The 23,537-nt window shown below is 40.5% G+C and overlaps 1 protein-coding gene across 4 annotated transcripts in view; it reads right to left on the bottom strand.

Moving 5' to 3' along the window:
- The window catches only part of USP45 (ubiquitin specific peptidase 45), a 1,582,349-nt gene that overhangs the window by 232,291 nt on the left and 1,326,521 nt on the right, over window positions 1–23,537 (bottom strand). For all 4 annotated transcript variants that reach the window (XM_085611114.1, XM_085611117.1, XM_085611116.1 and 1 more), the window contains one exon: window positions 17,654–17,751. In XM_085611114.1, the coding sequence (XP_085467240.1) occupies window positions 17,654–17,751 (98 nt within the window). The remainder of the gene's footprint in view (window positions 1–17,653; window positions 17,752–23,537) is intronic.

The following is a 23,537-nucleotide window of genomic DNA, read 5'->3' as shown; positions in this document are numbered from 1 at the left end:
GGAAAGAGTACCCCTTCTAGAACCCGCACCACCTCCAGAGGAGGGAAAAACGAATACAGAAGAACGAAAAACCCTAAGCTTGGCCGAGAGTGGCATCATATCTATCCAGAGTGAGGCCCAGTATCAACACCTCAGTCCCGGTCCAGTGGGCCGTCTCCTCCCGCCGCCCCCCCCCCGCCATCCCGATCACGACCCCCAGACAGAGTGTCCAGCCAGTCCCCGGCAACTTCAGGACGATCAAAAAAGTGCGTGCGACCATCCACCTCTATCCGCAGCCTGGCCGGGAAGAGCATGGCGTATTTTAAGTTCATGTCCCGAAGCCGCCGCTTGACGCCCAGGAAACTCAGTCTCTGCTTCTGGACCGCTTGGGTGAAGTCAGGATAAAAGTTCACCTCCATGTTCTCCAGCTTAAGCGGCCCTTGCAGTCTGGAGGCTTGCAGAATCGCGTCTCTGTCCCGAAAGTTAAAAATACGGGCAATGAGAGGTCGCGGAGGGGCTCCGACCTTCGGCTTTCCCCCGGGAACTCTATGAGCCCTCTCCACGGCAAAGAATTTACTCAGTCCCCGAGGCTGGAGATGGGTAGTGATCAGGTCCTCCACAAAAAGATCCGCCGCCGCCTCCTCCCGTCCCTCGGGCACTCCGATGATGCGGATGTTATTCCTCCGGGCCCGACTCTCGGAGTCCTCCAGGCGCCGATCCATAAGCGCACTCGCCTGACGAAGTCGGTGCACCTCCGTTTGGAGGGCCGCCACCTCAGTCGTGAGGCCCGACGCGGTGTGGGCCAAAGAATCGACCCGGTCGTTGGTCTTGGAGAGATCAGCCCTCACCAGGTTGACATCAACTAGGACCGCGTCGATTTTATGGGCTAAGGTGTCAAACCGCTGGTCCACCGAGGCCTTCTTCTCAGCAATGGCGCCCATGACGTCTTGCAGAGTCAGCTCTGTGGGCAAATCCGGGGCATCCGGGGGGCACTCCGAGGACTTGTGCGGTCCGCCGGGAGATCCTTTCGGGAGGGTGTAGCGGTCCATGATGTTGGCCTGATGTGCGGCGCCACGCCGGGTCGACTTGGCCTTCAACCGATCGCCATCTTGTTTCGTGGCCATCGTCGCGGGTCTCACACCCTCACCAGCCACGCAGTAAAAAGGCCAGCAATCAAGGCCACGGGCTCCGGGGGGGTCACCCCAGGACGGCGGAGCGGGCCACAGCAGGCAGGCAGGCTGGGTCACCCAGCGAGGCCACCCCAACACAAAGAGCGCCGTGATCCCACTTGCAAACACGGCAAGGGGGCACGAAAGTGAAAGTGCGGGGTACGCGACTCGCCAGGCCCAGCCCGCCGTTGTTGTTCACTTTGCCACCGGGTCGCCCCCAAACGCGAGTCCGAGGTCAGGAGCGAAGCAGGCCGCAAACTTCAATCGGTGCTCACTCCGGCACCCGAGGTCCGATTCGAAAACGGGAAACGGGTACCACCTCGGCTCAGGCTCACCGACACAGTCCCCTCAACCGATGCAGGATGAAGACAGGATAAACGTAGGAGGTCGCGGAGGTCCTCGGGAGCCTCGTACCTACGCGGCCATCTTGGTTGCGCGCTAGGCTCCTCCTCCGAATTATTTTTTTTTAATAACTTTTTTTTTATTTTATTGAATTCAAGTATGCCTATCATCTCAATCACATTTGTGCGTAGTAATACAATAGATACTTGCCGGTGGGGTAAGCCTTCAACAGGAAATTCTAGCCACATTTATTACATTATCAGTGAGCTCAATCTTTGTGCAATGGCTTCTTCTTTAGTCAGCCGGGGTTCACAGATTCCACCCCTAAAGGAGTTCCAGCTGCTCCAGACCTGGGTCCATCTATTGGGGCACCCTCGTGCCACATATATTGTTTTTTCTGTGACCATGCACCAGTCCATGTCCTTACTCCAGTCCGCTAGTCTGGGCGGTTCTTAGGCCTTCCGTAGTCTTACTATATTACGCTTTGCCACCATCAATCCCAAGGTTACCCACAAGCATTCTTTGGCGGCCAGGTCAGTCAGCCCCCAGGCGTTCAGGAGAACCAATTTTATATTGCCATCAATCGTTTGCCCCAGTACACGCTCCATAAGCCCCCCCTATTCCTGCCCAAAATCTCTGAATAATCGTACATTCCCAAAGCGTATGGCTAAATGTGCCCGCTTGCCCACACCTTCTTGTACAAGCCTCATCGATCTATGACATCATTGATAACATGACTGCAACATCTGAAATAACAAAATTGATGACAAGATTGTGCATGGGGGGTGCAAGTTATACTTACTCTAGGCCACGAATTACAGTTACTTGAGAAAACTATAACTGGTGAATGCCATTTTATTTTGTTTAAATCGTTATGTTGTTACTGAAATGTTCACCTAATGATACCGTTACTTAACCTTTATCTTTTCCAGTGACTTTCTAAGGTTGTTTTCTAATGTAAAGTAAGATAAATTACATTACCTAATTATAACGTCACTTTTTAACTTTTGTTTTTTCAGTGACTATGTGTATCTTCTTTGCTGTTCTGCGTTTAGTGGGCCAGTGATTACACTGTTGAATACCCCTTCCAGTGATAAAGATATGATAGTGAGGCACCTTCTTTTCCATTTTCAGGAGGTTCTGGGACAGACAATGAGTCATGGGTACTGACACTGTAGGGTGTGATGTGTCAATCTCTTGGTAACTGGATATGAAGAAAGGTTTATGATATGGTGGGGGTTGTGTGACCTCACAGAGTAATAAACACACAAAGCAGTCTTGGGTCCAGTCAGGCTCATTTGCAAAAGGTTAGCTCAACCTGGAGAACTGTGGCTTCAAAAAGTCTGGCTTTATCAAAGGAAAAGGTGTAAAGCAACAGGTATTCAAGAAATAAAGAAAATTGATAAAAATAGGTCTCATCTGGAAGACTTTTTTTCACCAAAATGAACAAAGGGGAGGTTTCCAGAGATATGAAATATTAACAAAATAATAAATCACTGCTTTTAATTCAAATCAAAAACAAGCATTGGCAACGTACTGCAGTTAGTTACTTGGAAACACTTTTGCAAAGTTGTAAACAACTACTCTGGGACATTTTGGGTAAACAACTACTCTGGCCCGTTTTGGTTGACCAACTCCAGCAGGGAGCGAGTCACAGGTGCAAATGAGGCTTGGCAGGACAGTTACCTTGCAGTCAAAGCTGCTTTTAGTTCAGTTCCAGTCTCTACGGGCGTCCTACCATAAACATTAAAAAGTGCTCCTGATGAAAGGATTACAGGATGCTGAAGGATGCTAATCCGGTGAACGGGGGTCTTCTTAGGGCCACCCCTCGGTTCACGAACATGATGGGGTTACTTTGGCCACAGAGGCTGATGTCCCTCAAAGTCTAAATGAATTCCAGCCAAACACTAGTTGCAACTGGTCTCCGATTACAGTAAAAACAGCAGTTCCCTTTAACTGGGGGTAGTGTCTATCTTATGCGACCAAACTGCACTCTGGTGACTCTCCCAGGCCTAGAAGCCCTGGGTGCTACTTTTAAGAATCAGGACTCAGTTTCCCAGGCTGCACTTTGGCAGTCATTGGTGATCAAGTGATTATGGCTTCCAACTAGCCAAGCAGGTTTCTTCAGCTTTTGTGGTCTTGTAATTGTAATAGAAGGGCAGCCAACTGACTCTTGGAGTAACTTCTGTCTGGGACTTTGGGACAACATTTACTCGAGCAGGGCACTACAGGCAAAGTCTTCGCTTTGTTAGCCCTAGGGTCAGCAGGTGCAGTCTAGTCTTTGGTGCAGCATCCCTTAACCAGGTTCAGAAAACAGCAGGGCCAGCCTTTTTCAGTCCTCTCTCCAGTGCACTCGTGATCTGAGGTCTGCGTACCAGACGGGCCACTTTTATGCCCAGAACGTGCCCACAAGCAATGTGGTGGGTACTAGCTGATGGACTACCAGGTCTCCTCCCACCTGAAGACAACTTCCTGTCAAGTGTGGCATCTAGCTGTCCCAGAATGCAATATTATGCCCTCTCTCAAGATGGCAGAACCCCTCTCGGATTGTGGAGCTTGGTGGCCCACACTAGAGGTGTGGCTACCTAAGAGCTACATGTCCATGGAAAAACTGGTTTGGCAACTGTTTCCCTCTCTGTCCCCAATGCAAATCTGTCTATCAGAGCAAAAGAGCAGCACTCCTCATGTGTGTCCACCACTTGCCCTTCAAAAGTGGCTTCCCTTTTAAGTTCACACCCAGTTTGGCCTCTTTCCAGGAAGAGATAACTCTTCTTCCAATGGCAGAATCTTTGTGTTCCTTGCTGAGAGTCGTTCACACCTCCCCTCAGGAGGGTAGAGGGCTGTGTTGTGGCTAGCAAGAATATATGGTCACCGGAAAACTTGGGTTACAGAATGGCAATGTTCTAAATTTCTCGTAATACAAAAGCAGCTAGGTATGCACTCAGTTAAACCAAACTCAAACTATTGTCTCAATCTTAATCAGAAGTGATTAGTAGTTCAACTAATTTAGTGTGCACCTGAGAAGTGGCACTGCCAGCCACCTATGTAGACCAACACGGCAAAAGAATCTAGACAGATGTCTAGAAAAACAAATGCACTACAAATGCCCAGGTGGGGCGTACTCGTATTTAAACATGAAAGAATAACTTAAATGTGACATATATCTCAATCAAAAATGAACAATTGCTTTCAAAGAAACCACAATAAAAACATTGAATACATTGACATAGATAATTCTCCACACCATAAACAAGTTTTCAGTGGAACTTAATCCATGTATCTTTTTAATTCAATCAATAAAGATAAAAAAGCTTGACAGAACGTTGCTTGTTCTCAGCAAAAAAGTCTGTATTTCCAATTTCATATGACAAATCCCAATGCATTTCGGGCTTTCAATTCAGCCCTTCATCAGGGGAATCTATAAGAACGAATAATAATTGTATCAATTAACACAAAAACATCATAGATTATCATAATCAATACATGTGAAATTATGCTGATCAAGGAAAGGCAGGGTTCTGGGGAATAGCATTCCGGTCTTTGCAACAGAAGCGAAATACCACCACCACAAAAGTTGTGAAAGGGAACAGGAAAGCAAAAGCGCTATAATCATTATGAAAAACAATACGTGCTCTATAAAGAAACAAATCATACCTTGAGAAACTACGATGAGTGCGACACAGTTAGAGAATCAAAAACGAAGGACTGAGTGTATCTAGGCAAATCCTGAAGTTACGCTGCAAGAAATAAAAACGAAACCTCAGAACATCGTCCCAGGTGAATGAACACCGATCAAACCAGTGTGGAAACCACTTACCAGCACTATATCTCAATGTCGGGTAAATTATCCGAGTAAGCCTCCATTTACTATCACAAGTAGCAACACGCGACAAGTTTAGAACTGCGGTTGCAGTAATGATCAGCGTTCTAGCTGTAAAAATAACGAGACCCAAATGTCAAGATACTGGTCTCCCAAACACTCACTAAAGTTAAAGTTTCCGAATGTAGAAAAAGCGCTTACCTAAACCAACTGTAATCCACCCAAACCAACCACCAACACTGGCTTCTGAAAAGCTCTCCTTGTCAGCGTGTTTAAAAACAAAAATAGTCATAGAAACAGGACTAGCGAGTGAACTATCCTAGTACGATGACACGAAGCCGCCATCTTTGAGAATTCCACCAAACTAAAAGCAAATGCAATTAGAAATGCTATTGAAAACTCATTACATCCAAAATCGAAGGCAAGAAGAAGGAAATGAAAAAATGAAAAGATACATGAAAGAAGAAGAAGGAAACGAAAAAGTGAAAAGCCACTGGTGCAAAAAACCTATAATGCTTTACAAAAAGTCAGGGTAATATTAAAAAATGAAGTCAACACAGTGCATGAATAGTCATTGATAGATGTACATCATCCAAGGGTGAGTATTAAAGGAAACAAGCCAATTCAAACTTATCATTAAGCCCCTTGGGCAGGAGGCTTTGCATAAACCAGATCCAATAAGCTTCACGCTGTAGCAGAAACTTTGTGATGTCCCTGTCAGGACGTACTGTTACTTTCTCTAAAATACCAAAACGTAGTTGAGCTATAGAATGCTTTTTTTCTGCCCAATGAACTGCAAGCGGTGAACTTGTAGTTTTTGTGCGAATTCTGCTCTTGTGTTCGGTAATTCGAACACGTATTGACCTTTCTGTTTTGCCTACATAATATAGCTCACATGGACACTTAATGAAATAAATAACATGATGACTATTGCAATTGGCATCGAAATTAAGAATAATCTTTTTGCCTGTCCATGGATGTGTTACATATCTGCCAGTGATGGCGTTGTGACAATGTGAGCAATTCATACAAGTTGTCATGCCTTTGAATAACGTGTTGGGTTTAGCTGTGGTCTGATTAAGCATCTCTTTTAAGTTATTAGATCTCTTATACGCAAATAGCGGTGGCTCAGTAAAGAGATTTTGGAAATCAGCTTCATTTTGAAGTAGATCCCATCGTTGTAGGATGCTTTTTTTGATGAAATTGGAGTTACTAGAGAAAGTGGATACAAATACTTCTCGGTTAGAGGAAACCGGTTTATCTTGCTTAAGCAAAAGTGATTCACGACTCTTCATCATTGCTCGGCTTGCAGCCTCATTCACCACTTTGGGGGGATAATCCCTAGCTAGAAATTTGTTTTTAAATTCATGCATAGTCTGCACGCTGGACTCTGGGTCAGAGGAAATACGTCTAATTCTTAGTAGTTGAGAAAAAGGTAGATGTCTTTTTAAAGACCAAGGATGAAAACTCTGATAATGCAAAGCATTATTACGGTCAGTTTGTTTCTTATACACCGCAGTCTTAATGTTAGTGCCCATCCTCGTTAAGATGACATCAAGATATGCGATGCTTTGAGAATCAATTGAATACGTGAATTGAATTCTAGGGTTAATCACATTGAGCTGTTGTATACATGACACTAGTTCATTTTGGGACCCCTGCCATACAACTAGAATATCATCAATATATCGACGATACAGAAGAAGCTTAGATGACCACAATGTATTAGATAGAATATGCTCTGTTTCAAATTTAAGCATGAAAATGTTGGCATAGCTAGGTGCCCCAGAAAAGCCCATAGACGTGCCATTGGCTTGCAGAAAAAAATCGCCCTTCCACTGGAAGTAACTGTGGAATAAACTAAAGTGTAAAAGTTCGAGTAAAAACACTTTGTTGGCTCTGATGGAATCCTGCTTCAATAAAGACCATTCAACAGCTTCGATACCCTCACTGTGAGGAATCGAAGTGTACAATGACACAACGTCAATAGTACACAAAAAGACTTCAGCTGAATGCGGTAAGCTCATACCAGCAATGATGTTCAATAGATGCGTGGTATCCTGCAAATATGATGGACTGGACTGCACAATTGGTTGAAAAAAAGTGTCTAAATATCGTCCTATTGGATCATGGATTGACCCACACCCGGAGACAATCGGTCTCAACGGGGGGTCGTTGACATTCTTATGGATCTTGGGTAACATGTATAGAGAAGGTCTACGCGGAAATCTCGTGTACAGAAATTCCCTGGTTTTATTGTTGATCCAGCACATGTCCACAGCGTTCTGCAAAATAGAATTCAATAGGGACACAAAAGAACTCGTGGGGTCTTCAGTAAGAGGAATGTACGTATCCCGGTCTTGTAACATTAGTTCAACTTTATTTTCATAGTGAGTACGATCCATTACAACAAGTGCCCCTCCCTTATCAGCTTTTGTAAAGTGAAGAGTGGTATTACATCTTAAGGAATTCAATGCCATTTTTTCACCTTTTGACAAGTTGAATGACCCTGATTTTGAGCATGGAATGTGTTTTAGATCCTGTTTGACCAAATTCTCAAATAAATCAATGGTTTTGTGTGAAAAAGGTGGTAGAAAGGAGCTTTTGGGTTTGAATTCAAGATAACCCTCATCCACAGTGGGGTTGGGAGTAGTTTCAATAGTGGAAAAAAAGTATCGAAGACGAAGCTTCCTAGTGAACTTGAATAGATCAACCTGCGAGTCTAGAGCCTTTCCTGTATATGATGGAACAAAGGAACAACCTTTGTTCAGAACTGCAATTTGTTTGGAAGTCAAAGATTTAGAAGAAATGTTCACCACTAATGTTTCTTCCCCCTTCTCGTGGATCCTGTTCTTGTTGAATCTGTGGCCTCGACGGGTTTTGCTGAGGATGTTACTGTCAGTGCGGGGGGTTGGTTTGATGCTGGACTTATCTCTAAAAAAGACACTTTTGATGTACTTGGCCCAGCAATAGCTGGTTCACTTTCTTGCGACTGTACACTGGTGGGGGCAGGTGGACGGGATAACTGAGTGTCTGTATCCGATGCTAGACTCTCCTCTGACGAAGTAGTACCCTGTTTCTGCCAGTTACGTTTCTGGGCGTACACTTCCGCCCAGGTATAAACCTCATCTAATTTGTAGTCGATGGTGTCCCTACGAAATTTTCTGATTTTACGCTCATGGATTTCTTTTGCGTAATTGTCCAATTTAAGGTTGATGTCATCCAGTGTTTTAGACCATACCTCCGGTGCCATTTGTGCTGTTAAAGTGGCTTGCAAATTTTTAATTTCAGATTCTAGTTCAATGATAACCTGAGACAATTCTTCTACTATCAAAAGAATTAAATCCAAAGAGCACTTATTTAGAATGGCGTACCATTTCTCCATGAATTTCTTGTTCATATTAAATAGCATAGGCTTAATAGCTAGACGTAAACCTCTTGGAATACGACTCGCTTTATGATACTGAACGAGAGTCGTCGCGTGCAGGCGTTGATTAACTTCACAGCGCATCAGGTATTCAAGTTGCCGGAGTTGCTGTAAGGTTGACCCTGAGGATGTATCAAATGCCCTTACTTCCTTGATCAGCCCATAAATGTCACTAGCTTCAGCTGATGAATATGCTTAATTTCACATGCATAATTGCACATGTATTGATTATGATAATCTCTGATGTTTTTGTGTTAATTGATACAATTATTATTCGTTCTTATAGATTCCCCTGATGAAGGGCTGAATTGAAAGCCCGAAATGCATTGGGATTTGTCATATGAAATTGGAAATACAGACTTTTTTGCTGAGAACAAGCAACGTTCTGTCAAGCTTTTTTATCTTTATTGATTGAATTAAAAAGATACATGGATTAAGTTCCACTGAAAACTTGTTTATGGTGTGGAGAATTATCTATGTCAATGTATTTAATGTTTTTATTGTGGTTTCTTTGAAAGCAATTGTTCATTTTTGATTGAGATATATGTCACATTTAAGTTATTCTTTCATGTTTAAATACGAGTACGCCCCACTTGGGCATTTGTAGTGCATTTGTTTTTCTAGACATCTGTCTAGATTCTTTTGCCGTAATGTTCTAAATTTGCCATGTACTTAAAAATTGCATTAAATTTGACTTGGGCATAAGGTCGGGTATAATGTAACAATAGTTTTAATACCTTAAAGTACCATCTTTAGTAATCTCTTTCATAAGTTAGCACAGCTCAGTTGACAGTGTGTAACCCTGTACTTGTCAATGGGGCTACAAACCCTTCTACAGCAAAAACAAAAAATTGGGAGTTTTACTGCTAGGACATATAGAAACACATGGCCCACTTTTTAATGTATAGCACCCTGCCTTATATAGCACCCTGCCTTAGGGTTCAATAGGCCTGACATAGAGGTGTCTTCAATATGGTAAAAAGGAAAGTCTGAAATTGAGTTAGGAGTTTAAAAACTGCACAGCCAGTCAGCAATGGCAGACTGGATGGCTTGCTTTTGCCTTGTCACCCTCGCGATGGCACAATAAGGGCTGCAGTACATGAGGGAATCTTTTACCTACAGGCCCTGGGTACCCCTGGTAACTTATATGAGGGACTTATATGTAAGTTAACTTATATCAACTGTGGCTGAGCCAATCAGATATATACGTTTTAAGGGTCAGAGAACTGGCATTAAGGCTGTTTGGCAGGGCTTAGTGCACTTTCAGAGTTTAACAACTAGCAGCATCAGTACAAACCTTGGGGGTTATCATGGAAAAAGAGATATTTCCTTCTTTTGAAGGACATCGTAAAGCCTTTAGATCAGTATCTGACGAGCTCTGTCATACAATTTAAATCACAGAGGCTTTATGTGATACCGTCGACCAGACACCTTCCTACACCAGCACAGGTGATGGATGATACTTTAATAGTGAATAAGAGATACATTAATGTGGTGATTCATGTCCACTCAAGTAGAGGTGGTTCAGAGAGGTTTATTCAAGACAGTTACAAGATCACAAGAAGATTAGAACAAGACAGACGACTCAAGACCCCACCAGGAGCAGCCCCCATGCTGCTCAGCCCAGCCAACTGTGAGTATTTCACTCCCAACATTCCATGTTATGTAATTACACCAAGATTCCATTGGCAGTGCTAGAATAACATCAGAGTCAAGATACAACATATCCCCCTTTCTTCTATATATAAAAAAAAAACATGAAGAAACAAGAAAAATACAGAGGAAATAAGAAACATGAAACCATTGAAAGAAAAGAGCAACAGGAAAGGATAAGAGAAACAAAGAAGAGAGGCAAACCAAGATATAAAAAACCATCTTCCCTTCTGTACACAAAAGAAAAAGAACAAAATAATATTGTCAGAGAAAAGGAGAAAAAGAACCACGAATAACTGCCCCAAAACATACCCACTGGCCAGAACAGGAATGTAAGAAGGCAGAAGAGGAATGAACCAACAAAACTCAGGAATACAGGATGTGGAAAACACAGAGAAAGAAAACACGGCAGAAAAGCCGAGGAAAACTAAGAATCCACACAAGGCACCAGGAGAAAACATCTCAAAAGGAACAGAAAAGAAGAAAGAAAACAAGGAAGATGAGGAAAAGTAAAAGAATAATCCTCACCCAAGTCAAACACCATCATCAATACATAATAACAAAATATAGTGTAAAGACAAGTGTATATTAATAATAGAAAGTTCAATAAAATGAAAACAGAACTATATGTGAGGTTCGGGAGGACTATAACCCGAAAGCAAACCCTTAAAAGAAAGGGGATTACAGCAGTAACAGATGGGACTAAGACCCATAGAAACCATAGTGCTTGTAAAATTGACATTGTGAAAACAAAAAGAGTTTGAGCTAAGTCACCAAACAGATCTGGGTAGGAACCCATATTTTAATGCAGAGAGGTTGAGCGATGTCAACAAACAGATATGGGTAGGAACCCATATAATAATGCGAAAAGGACTAAAACTCTTGCATACCTCCCAGGAGGAAGACAGAATAAAGTTGCTCACATGTGAGACGTGAACGAATGTACAATGAGCAGATGGGACTGAAACCATATAGCATGCATGGACTCTTGATGGCGTTTACCATGATAGCGTGTACTTACATGGTGTATACCTAGGGCCCATAAACCAAACAAAAAAAAAAAAAAAGCATGTAGGACCAACCCTTGTGTAAGGGATAGTGAGAGCACAGTACATATGCAAACCCAACACACCGTGTAAGGCCAACCCTTGAGTAAGGGATAGTGAGAGCACAGTACAAATGCAAACCAAACACATATTGACCATAGTAATAGAAAACACCATAATAATATAAAGCCAAAATAATGGACTCTTGACGGCATGTACCATGATAGCGTGTAGCAACATGGTGTATACCTGAGGGTCCATAAACAAAAAAAAATACGATGTTGAGACTACGGTACCCATTCTACTACGGTACCCATTCGAAACTCCTAAAAAGAACAACATTGGAGAAAAATAGGCACCTGCAGATGTGAACGTAGAGTCCGTAAACATATAATGTATGGTAACAAGAAGCCATCGTACAATCCTGTGAAAGAAAAACTGTGCTGCATAGTACACAACACCGGTGAGCGACTACTCACCCGAGCCTCAGAAAGAAACAAACACACTTGCGTAGTGGAAATTGTGGTGATCAAATTTTACAGGGGCACTATTCCTGGTAGAATATTAAAAAAAACATCAGTTGAAGTCCTCAACTGCACTCAGGCTTCCGCTTCTGAAAGTACTTCAATTGTGCTCCAGCACTTCTGACTATCACTGGTGTGCCTGTCACCGCAATGATGAGGGACAGGTGTTCCTAGAAAACCAAGAACACTTCGAAAGAAAAACGTGACAGATGACACTTGCATAAGAGAAGAACTAAGTTGCAGAGAAGATGACCACCGTAGATGCTTAAAGCGACAATTGAACACAAAAAGTGCAGTGTCCTCTGAGTGTTAAAAACCACTGAAGACAGCTAGAGTGTTAAATGAAAATCGTTGTTGCGATAAAAGTACCTGTGTCTTCACGCTGATCACCATCAACTGCCATGGAAAAAGCCCTCTGCGTACCCAGTCAGCGAGAAACCTTATTGAAAAACGTGGTTGGCAAATTACGTGGTTGGCATATTGACGCTCAGTGAACCAGCAATTCAGGTGAGCGATTGCCAACCCCAAGATGGCGCCACGCTTTACGATGGCGTGCCGGCTCACGGTACGCCGGTGCCTCAAAATGTTGATGGGCATACATGGTGCTTCCTCGAACGTCACAATAGAAATGACGACCAGCGAGAAAGACCTACAATCAAGGTAAGCCTCCTCGCGCAACTCATGACTCGTGCAACATTTTTAAATTTAAAAATGGCAGTTGAAAAATATCTGAAGAGATCAGGTCTCAGAATAGACCAACAATCAATGTCAAACAATGTGTCACACCTGACACTGGCCCCCGCGATGCTGCATCTGAAAGCTCCAAACATGTACCGCAACCTGGATCCACGCTGCCAACCACAGCCAGGGGAAATCTTGTAATAACCCAATGCTCGTCAGCAAGGCTCTGTGCAAAGTCCCCAGCTCCCCATCTCCTGGCACCTCCAAAATAGCACCAACATCATGGAGCAGACAAACTTTGCGCAGGACAGATCTTGACGTGCTGCATCCAAGCACAATCTGTACACGTTGAAAGTCATTACCCAAAATCTTGACACACTTCTTCCCCAGACAGTGCAGACGACTATATGTGGCAGTTGAGCAGGATATGTCAGGCTTACCCTCACTGAAGGCGCAGCAGATACGCGTAGAGAAGATGAGGAGTAGTCGCCCAAAACTGAAAGGGCAGCTTGTGAAGTAGCACTTCCCCAGATGCACAGGAACAACTGGCAGACAGCTGAGGGCGACCGATGTAGAGGTCACTGGTGGGGTCAAGGATGCCAGTTGCTTGAGCTTAACTTGAGTTGATCTGTACCTTAATCTTGCTTGAAGTTTGATGAGGTGACAGACATAGATTTGTTTCAGGATCGTCGCCAAAAATTGTGGTGCTCATGTCCACACAAGTAGAGGTGGTTCAGAGAGGTTTATTCAAGATAGTTACAAGATGACAAGAAGATTAGAACAAGACCGAATCAAGACCCCACCAGGAGCAGCCACCATGCTGCTCAGCCCAGCCAATTGTGAGTATTTCACTCCCAACATTCCATGTTATGTCATTACACTAAGATTCCATTGGCAGGGTCAAGATACAACAATTAATCACCTCAAAAAAACCTACGCACATCTGCAAATGGAGCAAATAATTATTCATAATAGAGGGAATTTAGAATTATGGAGGACATTAGAGACCAATGGGCAGTAACTACCCACTTGTTTGCCCAACCCAAAATCAACAAAGTATACAATTCTGTATTGTATTACTTTTGAAAAAGTGAAAGTAGCCAGACATATGCACTGTGAGATCTATAAAGACATAACTGTTTCCTAATCAGAGACTGAATAGCTAACTAAACTGGCCTCAAGACGTGAATACTCTCAACCCCAAATGAATTCAGCAACACCAATTGGCCAGATCTGGCCAACAATGTAGAAATCCTTTTTAAGTAAAATATGCTCATAAAAAGCTAAATTAAGACTTGCGGCTAGACACCTTACAATGTTCATAGGTGGCTAGATGCTTGCTGGCACTTGAAAAACAAGGGAAGAGCTACTGCATTTAGTGTCTGAGTGTGGCATAATATAGACCTTTTGGTAAGTAATCAAGAGAGAAATTGATCAATATTTCATACATTAGCAGTTCGATACTGAGTCATCAACTTTGATGGAGAGAGACTGCTATTGTCCGGCAGTCTAGCAGGAATTGTTTAAATAATTGGATTATGCCACAGGGAAAAATATGTAAACTGATCACATCACTCCTGGGGGACCTGCGACAGCTTTGCCAGAAGATGTGATAACTTCATGGTAAAAACAAACAAAGTCAACCACCCAACAATAGGAGAAAGCTGTGGAACATCCTGGATCTATATTTACAGAGATAGAGACCCATATGAGTGTTTTATGGGCACAAATCATACACTCTATGCCCCGCCTTGCTCTGTTTTTCCACTATTGCCTACCTGAGGAATGGTTTTATCTAGGACATCTACCGCCTCTAATTTTTATTATCCTCTATAACTATCTCCTTCCTAATTATTCTGTCATTACATCCATAACCTTCTCACCATTTTTGCTATTTGGATCCAAAGGTAAACCATTAAGCTGTAAACGGATTAAAGATGGCTACTTTATGTTCTGCAAAACAATGTTACCCACTTGAATATACCAGAAGGTTTCCCTATTTCTTTTTTATTTTTTTTACAGCGAAAGGATCTGAAATCAGGAACTACAGCGAAAGAACACAACAAAAAACATAAAAGGCTTATGATGCATTTTACCAGGTGATTGACTATACAGGCCGTGCTACTAACTGTAACACTGATACAATTATGAGCTCAACGATCATGCAGAGTAATGTACCGTTTTCAAGGAATGTACCGTAGCAATTCAGCAAAATCTTCTTATTAAAATTACCACTGCTTTACCTTCCCAAAAGAACCAGTGAAACTTCCATTATTAAAAGAAATGAGTAGTCAAATAAAGATGAAAAGGAAACTTGAAAAATGCTTTGCGTGCTGAGAATTTGTAAATTTAGACAAGCATAAGAATGTTTTCGGTCACACAAAATGCTGAATTAGCTATCTACAAGTCCATGATAAATAGAAACATGGCCAATCTGTGACAGGGTCATACCACAATTGTATCAAAACGGTATTCATATGGTCAAAAGCTTAATAAGGTTTCTGTTTAAAGGATTGTTACAAGTTCATAAGCTCAGGAACAGATACTCATGTTTACGTTTTTTTGTTGGCTTGCTGCATAAAAACAGTACGTAAAATCTTATTGGAATGTGTGGTCGTGGCTTCTCAACAAGGAGCTGGCTCCACGGCGGCAAGATTGCTTTCTCTCTTCAGAACACCAACATTTTTCGTTGTCTGATGGAAATTTCTGGCTCCGAATTGCTTCTATCTCCCTCTCTTTTGATTTGTATAGCCCCTCCTTGTCGGATGAATCATGCTACATTTACTGAGAGCGTGTTCGCTCATTTCATAATCAGGTGCAGTTCCAAAAGAAAGTTTGAATTTTATGTCTGGGTTTTGCCTTTGGGAAACCTCCTCATTTTTTCCTGTGTCAATTATGGTTCCAGGTTATTCATGACATTCCTCTGCAAAAGACAAGATCTTATGTGTGTCGCAACATCTCTTACCAAGCTCGTTGCTCCCTTCAGAGGATTCCCCAATACTTGTTGCCCTCATTCTTCCATCATCTTGGTATTTTTCTTTGTGTGCTTCTAGATTTCAATTTTTCTGACCTGTATACTTTTCAAGGTTTTTCAAGACTCTTAGGATTTTCCTCTTTAAATTCAGAATCGGATACCTTGATTCTTATCTTGTTCTCTTCTCAATCTGGACAAGACACTGGATCTTGGAAGCAACAATCCTTACTTTCAAGGAAAAAAAATATCTCTCTACATTGCCATGTATATCTGCACTTGGACAATTTTGGAAGAAAAAGGAATCAAGACACAAATATTTCCCCGAACAGGTTATCATATAAGAATAACATTTTCTTTCCTTGAGGGATGTGAATGCATTGGGGGCTTTACTTTTCAAGATATGAACTATGAAGATTATAGCTATTAATACTGTATGCTGAGGATGTATTTTCAAGTAAGTGTTACTGCATCCACTACCTTTGTTTTTTCTCTTTATTAAATATTTAATAATTAACTTGCTGCTGCAGGGGGAATGAATACCAAGTTACAATATGAAAGGGAGCTAAGTACTTTTGAAACATAAAATTTAACCAACAAAAGCTTGTAAGTCAGGAGCTTAGCCTGACCCTAAGACAAAGGCACTTCATTGGTAAGGCTATTCATCTTAAAGGCTGAATCGAGAGAAGGAATTATTTTGTCCACAAAGAATACACTGTTGGCATTTCCAGACATTACGAACAAAGAAGACCTATTTTATAGCTTAGTATCCCATGAAACAGTCGAATGAGGTGAAAAGGCCCACCGTGGCCTCTGAATATGTAATTTACCAATTCTCTAAAGGAATCTTTACTAGATTCTTTATTATTCTTGGGTAGCATGCAGCCCTCGTTTGCACCTTAACAACTGGAATACCTCCTGTGGATCATTTTTCCGCCATTCTAACTTCAGAGAAGAAGATAGTAATGATGCAGTAAGAAGGCTGAAATCAGTGCTTGTTTACAAATAAGTGAAATATTTTTCCTTGGAAAGCACGGCATTCCATTTGTTTTACAGATCAGTATGGATAGGACTAAGCATTATTTCTAGGTACCATATTTTGCAGTGTAGTAAAGATCTTCTCTTGGAATTTTATATAGCCTCTATTTGCAAGCAAGGTATATATCCTGGGTTATGTTATCAGAAGTTATATTATTGTTGAAAGATGCCAGTAGGAGGTTAAGGAGCGAGACATAGTCAATAACGTTTCAGCACCCCTTAGTTTGGGCCAAATCTACTAAGACGGTTGTATTGCCCTGTTGTATTATCTTAGGCTTCTCCTTCTTCTGTGGGCCTTTTGTTCTGGCACAGTAGCATAATAATAGTCCTATCTAGATTAATCAGATCTAGAAAACTAAGTGACTTGTGTGATCTGCAGTATATATTTAAAAAAGCACTCAGTAGACACTCATCTTTAGGAACATAACATTTCTAGATAATCAAAAGGCTATATTTTTGACATCTTTGATGAACTGCATGCTCTTCTGAACTACAAATGGAACAGTAAACGTAGTTTAGCATGTGGACTTCTAGTGTTGCTTTTATTAATGGCTTAGTAAACGTCTCCTTGGTCATTTCAAACCCTGAGTATTCAAAAGCGCAGCAGTTTCCAAAACCACAACAATGGGGATCATTGTAAAGAGGTTGAATTCCTGTGGCCTTGGAATTTTTAATTTTAAAACTTAAAATCCAGTCCTTTTTGTCAAAAATGTTCAGAAAAGAATGAAAGGAGAAACTAATGGAGGGCTTTTGGATTTAGTGAGATTTAATGGGATCGTCCAAATGCCTCACCGAAAGAATAATCACTGCACCCACAGGACAATAAAAAAAGGAAAGGAATGCCAATTGTACCTGTTAGCCATCACTGTTGCTCTGGAAAATGTATAAACCTCGGATTTCATTTTAAGTACAGAAAACATGTCCCCAGGCAGGGTGACTAAAGAGCAAACACCCTTAAGAGATATCTTATGTTGTGATTAATATATATTTTTCTTTAACTTACCTGGTGAAATCTTTTAAGATGCAGAATAAGAATGCTTGGAACAGCAGATATCAGCATTTGTTTTCTTGCATTTGTATATAGTGCGTGTGCTTCTTTTCCTAAAATGAATGTATACAACAAAGTTAACATGTACAGGTCTATACACCAAGCATTAAAACAACAGTATCACTCAGCCCCATATCTTGCTGGTAATCAAAAAAAGAAGTTAGCAAAATAGATTTCTGTTTTTCGTTGTTGAATCTCCTACTCTTAAATTTAAGATAGTAACATTTAAATCCATTATTTAGCCATGAAATAAATATGCCCTGCCTTGATATATGAGGGTGCTTCAAATAAATAAAAACGGTATTAAATTCTTACAAACATTTATTTAGGGTAGTGTAAGGAATTAAAATTACTACTTTGCACAAAGATTGAGATGAGGAATGAGACCGCCATCCTTACGTGCAGAATCCGAAATGTATTTTGGTGCTAGTGCAGGTGCACAAAGGTGGGAAGTATTGCACAAGGATTTGTGTTGTTTTCAGCTTCCTTTTCTAAAATGAATGCATACAACTAAGTTAACATGTGCATGCATATACAAAAGGTATTAAAAGAACAGTATCACTCAACCCCCAATTCTTATGGGTAATCAAGTGTTTAAAAATAAATGCCATTTTTTAAGAAGTTTGCAATGTAAATTTCTGGGATTTTTTTGCACCTCCTATTCTTAAATGTGAGCTAGTAACATTTAAATCCATAATTTAGCCATAAAATAAATATGCCCTGCCTTGTGCGGTGTATATATATATATATATATATATATATATATATATATATATATATATATATATATACACGATGGAATTGTATTAAATTCATACAAACATTTATGTATGGTAGTGTAAGGAATTAAGAGTACTACTCTTAATTTTGAGATGAGGAATGAGACAGCTGAGGTACAGAATTAAAAATGTATTTTGGTGCTAGTGGAGGTGCACAAAGGTAGGAAGTACGGCACAAGGAATTTGTTTTGTTATCAGAAGTGTTATCAGATGTGGAGAATGAAGGCTCTTTACTAGATAGCTATAGGGTTCCTGTTTTTCAATGCAAATCCAAGTCTGGAGGGAACGGTGCAGCGATTCAGCAGATGAGGCTTAGATATGCCAAGAGGACTTGAGGGCATGGTTCCTAAAGGTGTGGGTGTCTGAAAATATACAGGCAAAGTAGGAAGTAGGAACAGATGCAGGGTGAAGATCTGCCTAGTCAAAATTGACAAAAAATGCTTGGACAACTGGACACCAGGAGGAGAAAACAAGTTATTTACATTTACATACTGTTCCCCAGCTTTGTGATCTTTCATAGATTCACATGCTTGAATTACTCCATGGTGAGCTAGGGAATTCCTGGTAGGTGTAATAAACAGCAGTGATACAAAAAACACATTTATTTTATAACATAGGTAATGCTTTAGGTATAGAAGCTTATTTGCCTCATTATTTGCCCTCATACAATATTGATTGAGGATACACTCAATCCAGCTACTGTTGAATCATTAATAGTGTGTGGGCTGAGCCCTCTTCTGCACTACTCACAGAGGACATCTCCCAACGTTAGAAATGTGCTTCCATAGGTCTACTTCATTTGGAGCAAATTACAACTGTATTTTAAGTTAGCAAAGTGTCCCTGGACAACACCTTCCTGTACAACCCTGTTAAACGTGCAGTGTTGCCTACCCCTTTTTACTGTGCAGACACACCTTCATCGGTCCTTAACACAAAATAAATGTGTGTATGGTTCCAGAGTCAGCACAAACTGGAAGGGGCTTTCAATACCCAGAAACCTGTGAGGTATTTGTCTAAAACTCAACAAACACTTTTGATAACCAGGTCTAGACTTGAGCGCACTACTAAATATTCGGGCAAAGTTAACAATCACTAAAATTGGGTAGTGCTTCAAAGGGTGGAGAGGTTGGTTACCAAACGACCCCACAAATACCCACTCAGTGGGCACAACCTGAACTAAAAAACAATTCCTCCCTGAGCACTACAATAGTAAACAAAACAATATATTTAAGTAATTAAATTCCTTTGTAAGTCCATATATTTCGATAGTAGGTACAGCCGTGTTTAGTTCATTTTCCATAAACACAATTATTACCACTTACATTACAAACCAAAAAAAGGTTTATCATGTTTGTTTTGACGCAAACAACACCGACAATAGCTGCCGGCCAGTATCGAACCCGCAACTGATGGTATAAAGGGAAAAGTTATAACCACTGCCCCAAATGGTCATATCTCGACAATCACAGCAATACATATTCTTAATTGGGAAATACTAACTACAAGATCACTACTTGGACTAATATTCACACACAGTTGACATAAATATAAAGAAAAGAACCATCACTTTATTAGATTAAGATCGTCTAGAAATTAGGATCGGAGTAGGAAGGAAAGGAAGAATAGTCCGAACATGTATATTGTAATCCTGAACATGGGCACGAAGATAAAACATATAATTCTTTGAAATATGAAACACATTGCATACCAGCAAACAATATTTACTATACATGCCTTGTAAAATGAACTTCTTTGGACTAATACTGGCATCACTTCCCCAACATAAAATCTGTTCAAATTCATTTCTACAATTCTAAAACATTTCTCATGCAGGCAATTTGAAAGTAATATTCTCATATTAGGCCTTATTATCTAATACTACCATCTGTCGGTTTATCATAATCACGGTTTAAATTCATTTCTACATCACTTGTATGGCTTTGCGTGTATATTCCACAAATATTAACATTCACCATTTACAGTATACATTTTTCAATTTCATTGATCTAAGAAATATTGCAGTTCTGTATCATAATTCAACCCCCTTTCAACTGCTTTTAATTTCATAATCCACATAGCCTCTTTCCGTCTCAGTTTAAGAATCCTGTTACCACCACTCCTATCCAATTTGACATGTTCAATTCCATGGTAGCTAAATTTATGGTTATCACTGTCTTCGCAATTTTGCACCACATGTGCTGAGATTGGTTACCTTGTGTTCTCATTCTTCAATGCTGGAAAATATTCAACCATCCTGTCTTTTAGCCGTCTGATAGTACTTCCTATGTAAATTTTAGCACAGGTACAGACAATGACATATACAACAAAAGTTGTATTGCAGTTAATAAATGAGTCAATTGTGTACATCCCTGTATCATTGTAGTTAAAAGTCTTGATTTTCTTCAATGCCCACCTGCATGATCGATTTACATCTTCCACAACAATAGAAGCTATTGAGTTGATTGCCAAGCCAATTATCATTTGGCATTATTTTCGGGTAACTAGGACTCACAATATTAGACAGTGTAACTCCTTTTCTGAAGGTAATGCTTGGTTTGTCATTCAGAAATGGTGAAATGTCTTTATCATTTTTTAGAAGATGCCAGTATTTGTCAAGTATTGAATATAATTTATGACTCCCATCTCCAAAATTAGTAATTACTCTAATTTTCTCTATCTTATCTCCCAACGTACAAGATCTTTTCTTTACTTTGAGAGTACCTTCCCTCTTCAGTTTCTGTGCCCTTGATTTGGCTTGATCAATAGTTCTCTTACTGTATCCCCTAGCTCTAAACCTGGATACCATATCCTCTAAGTTAATCTCAAAGTCTCGTTGTTCTGAACAATTTCTACGTGCCCTTAACATTTCCCCATATGGGATTGCGTTAATATGACTCTTCGGGTGACAGCTTCCGGCATGTAGTAGAGCATTACAACTAGTCTCTTTGCAAAACATCCTACTGCATAATTTGTCCCTCTCAACAAACAGTTCAATATCCAAAAACGATAAGTGATCCAAATCATGATGAGTTGTAAATCTCATGTTAACATCATTAGTGTTCAAGAAATTTAAAAAGTCATGAAGTTCACCCTCTGTACCTCTCCAAATAAGGAGGCAGTCATCTATAAACCGCCCCCAATAGTAGATGTGATCAATCCATGTACTGCCCTTAGGGCCCCAGATCCACTCCGCCTCAAACCACCCCATAAAGAGGTTGGAAAAAGACGGAGCGAATCTGGAACCCATCGCAGTTCCAAGTTTTTGCCCATACCACTTGTCTTCAAATAAAAAGATGTTATTTTCTAAAATTATCATCGTCATATCCAATAGCATTCTAGTATGTTCATAATGTTCTGCTTGTCTCTTGTTAAGAAAACTCTCCATTGCCTTTAATCCCAGTTGATGTTCTATGTTTGCATAAAGGGAGACTACATCAAGTGTAGCCAATATCATCCCTGGTTCCCAAACAATGTCATTCATCAGGTTCAATATATGCTTAGTGTCCTCAATGTGAGAGGGCAAATTCTGTACGTATGGTCTTATGTATAGATCATTGAATTGTGAAAGTTTTTCTGTGGGTCCCCCAATCCCTGAAATAATTGGTCTTCCCAGTGGTTTTTGCCTATTCTTGTGGATCTTAGGTAAACTGTACAGGCAAGGAGATCTAGGGAACCCCACTTTAAGATACATATATTCATGATATTCCAGTAAGGTATGATCATACCATTCTTTAAGTTTGCAATTAATCATGTTTGACACTCTCAGTAAAGGATTTGTTGTCACTCGTTCATAGTATTTGTCATTGTTAAGTTGAGATAAAATTTCCTCATTATAGTCACCCTTGTCCATCACAACGATGTTTCCACCCTTGTCTGCCATTCTTATAATTAGATCTTGTTTAGCTGTCAAAAATTTCAAAGATGCCCTCTCTTTCCTCGTCAAGTACCCCCTGCTGTTATATCTTTTACCAATTTTGTATTTATCTATCAGTCTGTCTCTATCCAGATTAACCGCCTTGTAGAAGGCATCTATCATATTACCCGATGACAGTTGTGGAGTCCATCTGGACTTGTTTTTAAGTCCACTACCTACACTAGGGCTCTGATTAATCTCCAGGTCTTCGAGTAATTTAGACATCGTAACGGGATCTTCCTCATTCTTTGTTAGTGACAAGAGTAATCTGGTGTTGCAGATCTCTTGAATTGTCAAACTACTTAGTTCTGGTCTTACATCAGCACATTTCAGTTTAGGTGATTGGTTTGCAAAATATTTCTTTAATTTAAGCATTCTTGCAAATTTATAAACATCAATTTTGGTCGTATACCAATCAACTTCTGTAGACGGACAAAAACCCAAACCTTTCTACAACACAGATAACATATCTGCAGACAACTCTGACGAGGAAAGATTAATAATCTCAATTTCATTAGTATTCTCAGTTTGTGCACTCAATTCTTCCAAGAACGGGTCCTCATTCCTTGTCTTACTTTTTCTTCTTCCTTTCCCTCTTGTCCCTCTCCTTGTCTTTGTCCTCCTGTATCCCAAAATCTCCCCCCTATTTCTCGATTTCTTATTCTCATTCGTCATACCTCCTGTAAAAAAATATTTTCTACTGTTGCGACTGCATGTGAATCACCTGTATCCTAATTCTCACTACTGGAGATATTACTTGAAGAGGAATGTATATCACTAGTACTTAATGAATCACCTTTCTTGTTGGAAACCAGATCTTTGTTAATCAGATAGTCAAATCGTTGTGCAAACGTAAAGACACGACCAGTTTTATAGTCATTTTCGTCACGTTTTAATTTTCTTGCCTTCCCTTTAATGTCTGCTTGCAAATTAGTCAAAATCTCATCCAATATCGTGTAATTCTTAACTGTAGGTTCGGGCAAGTTAAGCTGTTTAATCTCATCCTCACAAGTTTGGATTTCAATCAAGAGTTTAGCTATTTTTCTCTCTGCATTTTCTATCAATATGTTGATCAGATTTTTGGAACTGTTAGTCAATTTCTTTTCCCAAAGATCTAAAAGATCTGGTTCCAAATCTTCATAAGTTG

This window comes from Triturus cristatus, chromosome 6 (assembly GCF_964204655.1).
Source record: "Triturus cristatus chromosome 6, aTriCri1.1, whole genome shotgun sequence".
Classification (NCBI taxonomy): Eukaryota; Metazoa; Chordata; class Amphibia; order Caudata; family Salamandridae; genus Triturus; species Triturus cristatus.
Note: the sequence above shows the minus strand (reverse complement) of the source record. Positions and strands in the feature narration are given on the sequence as shown.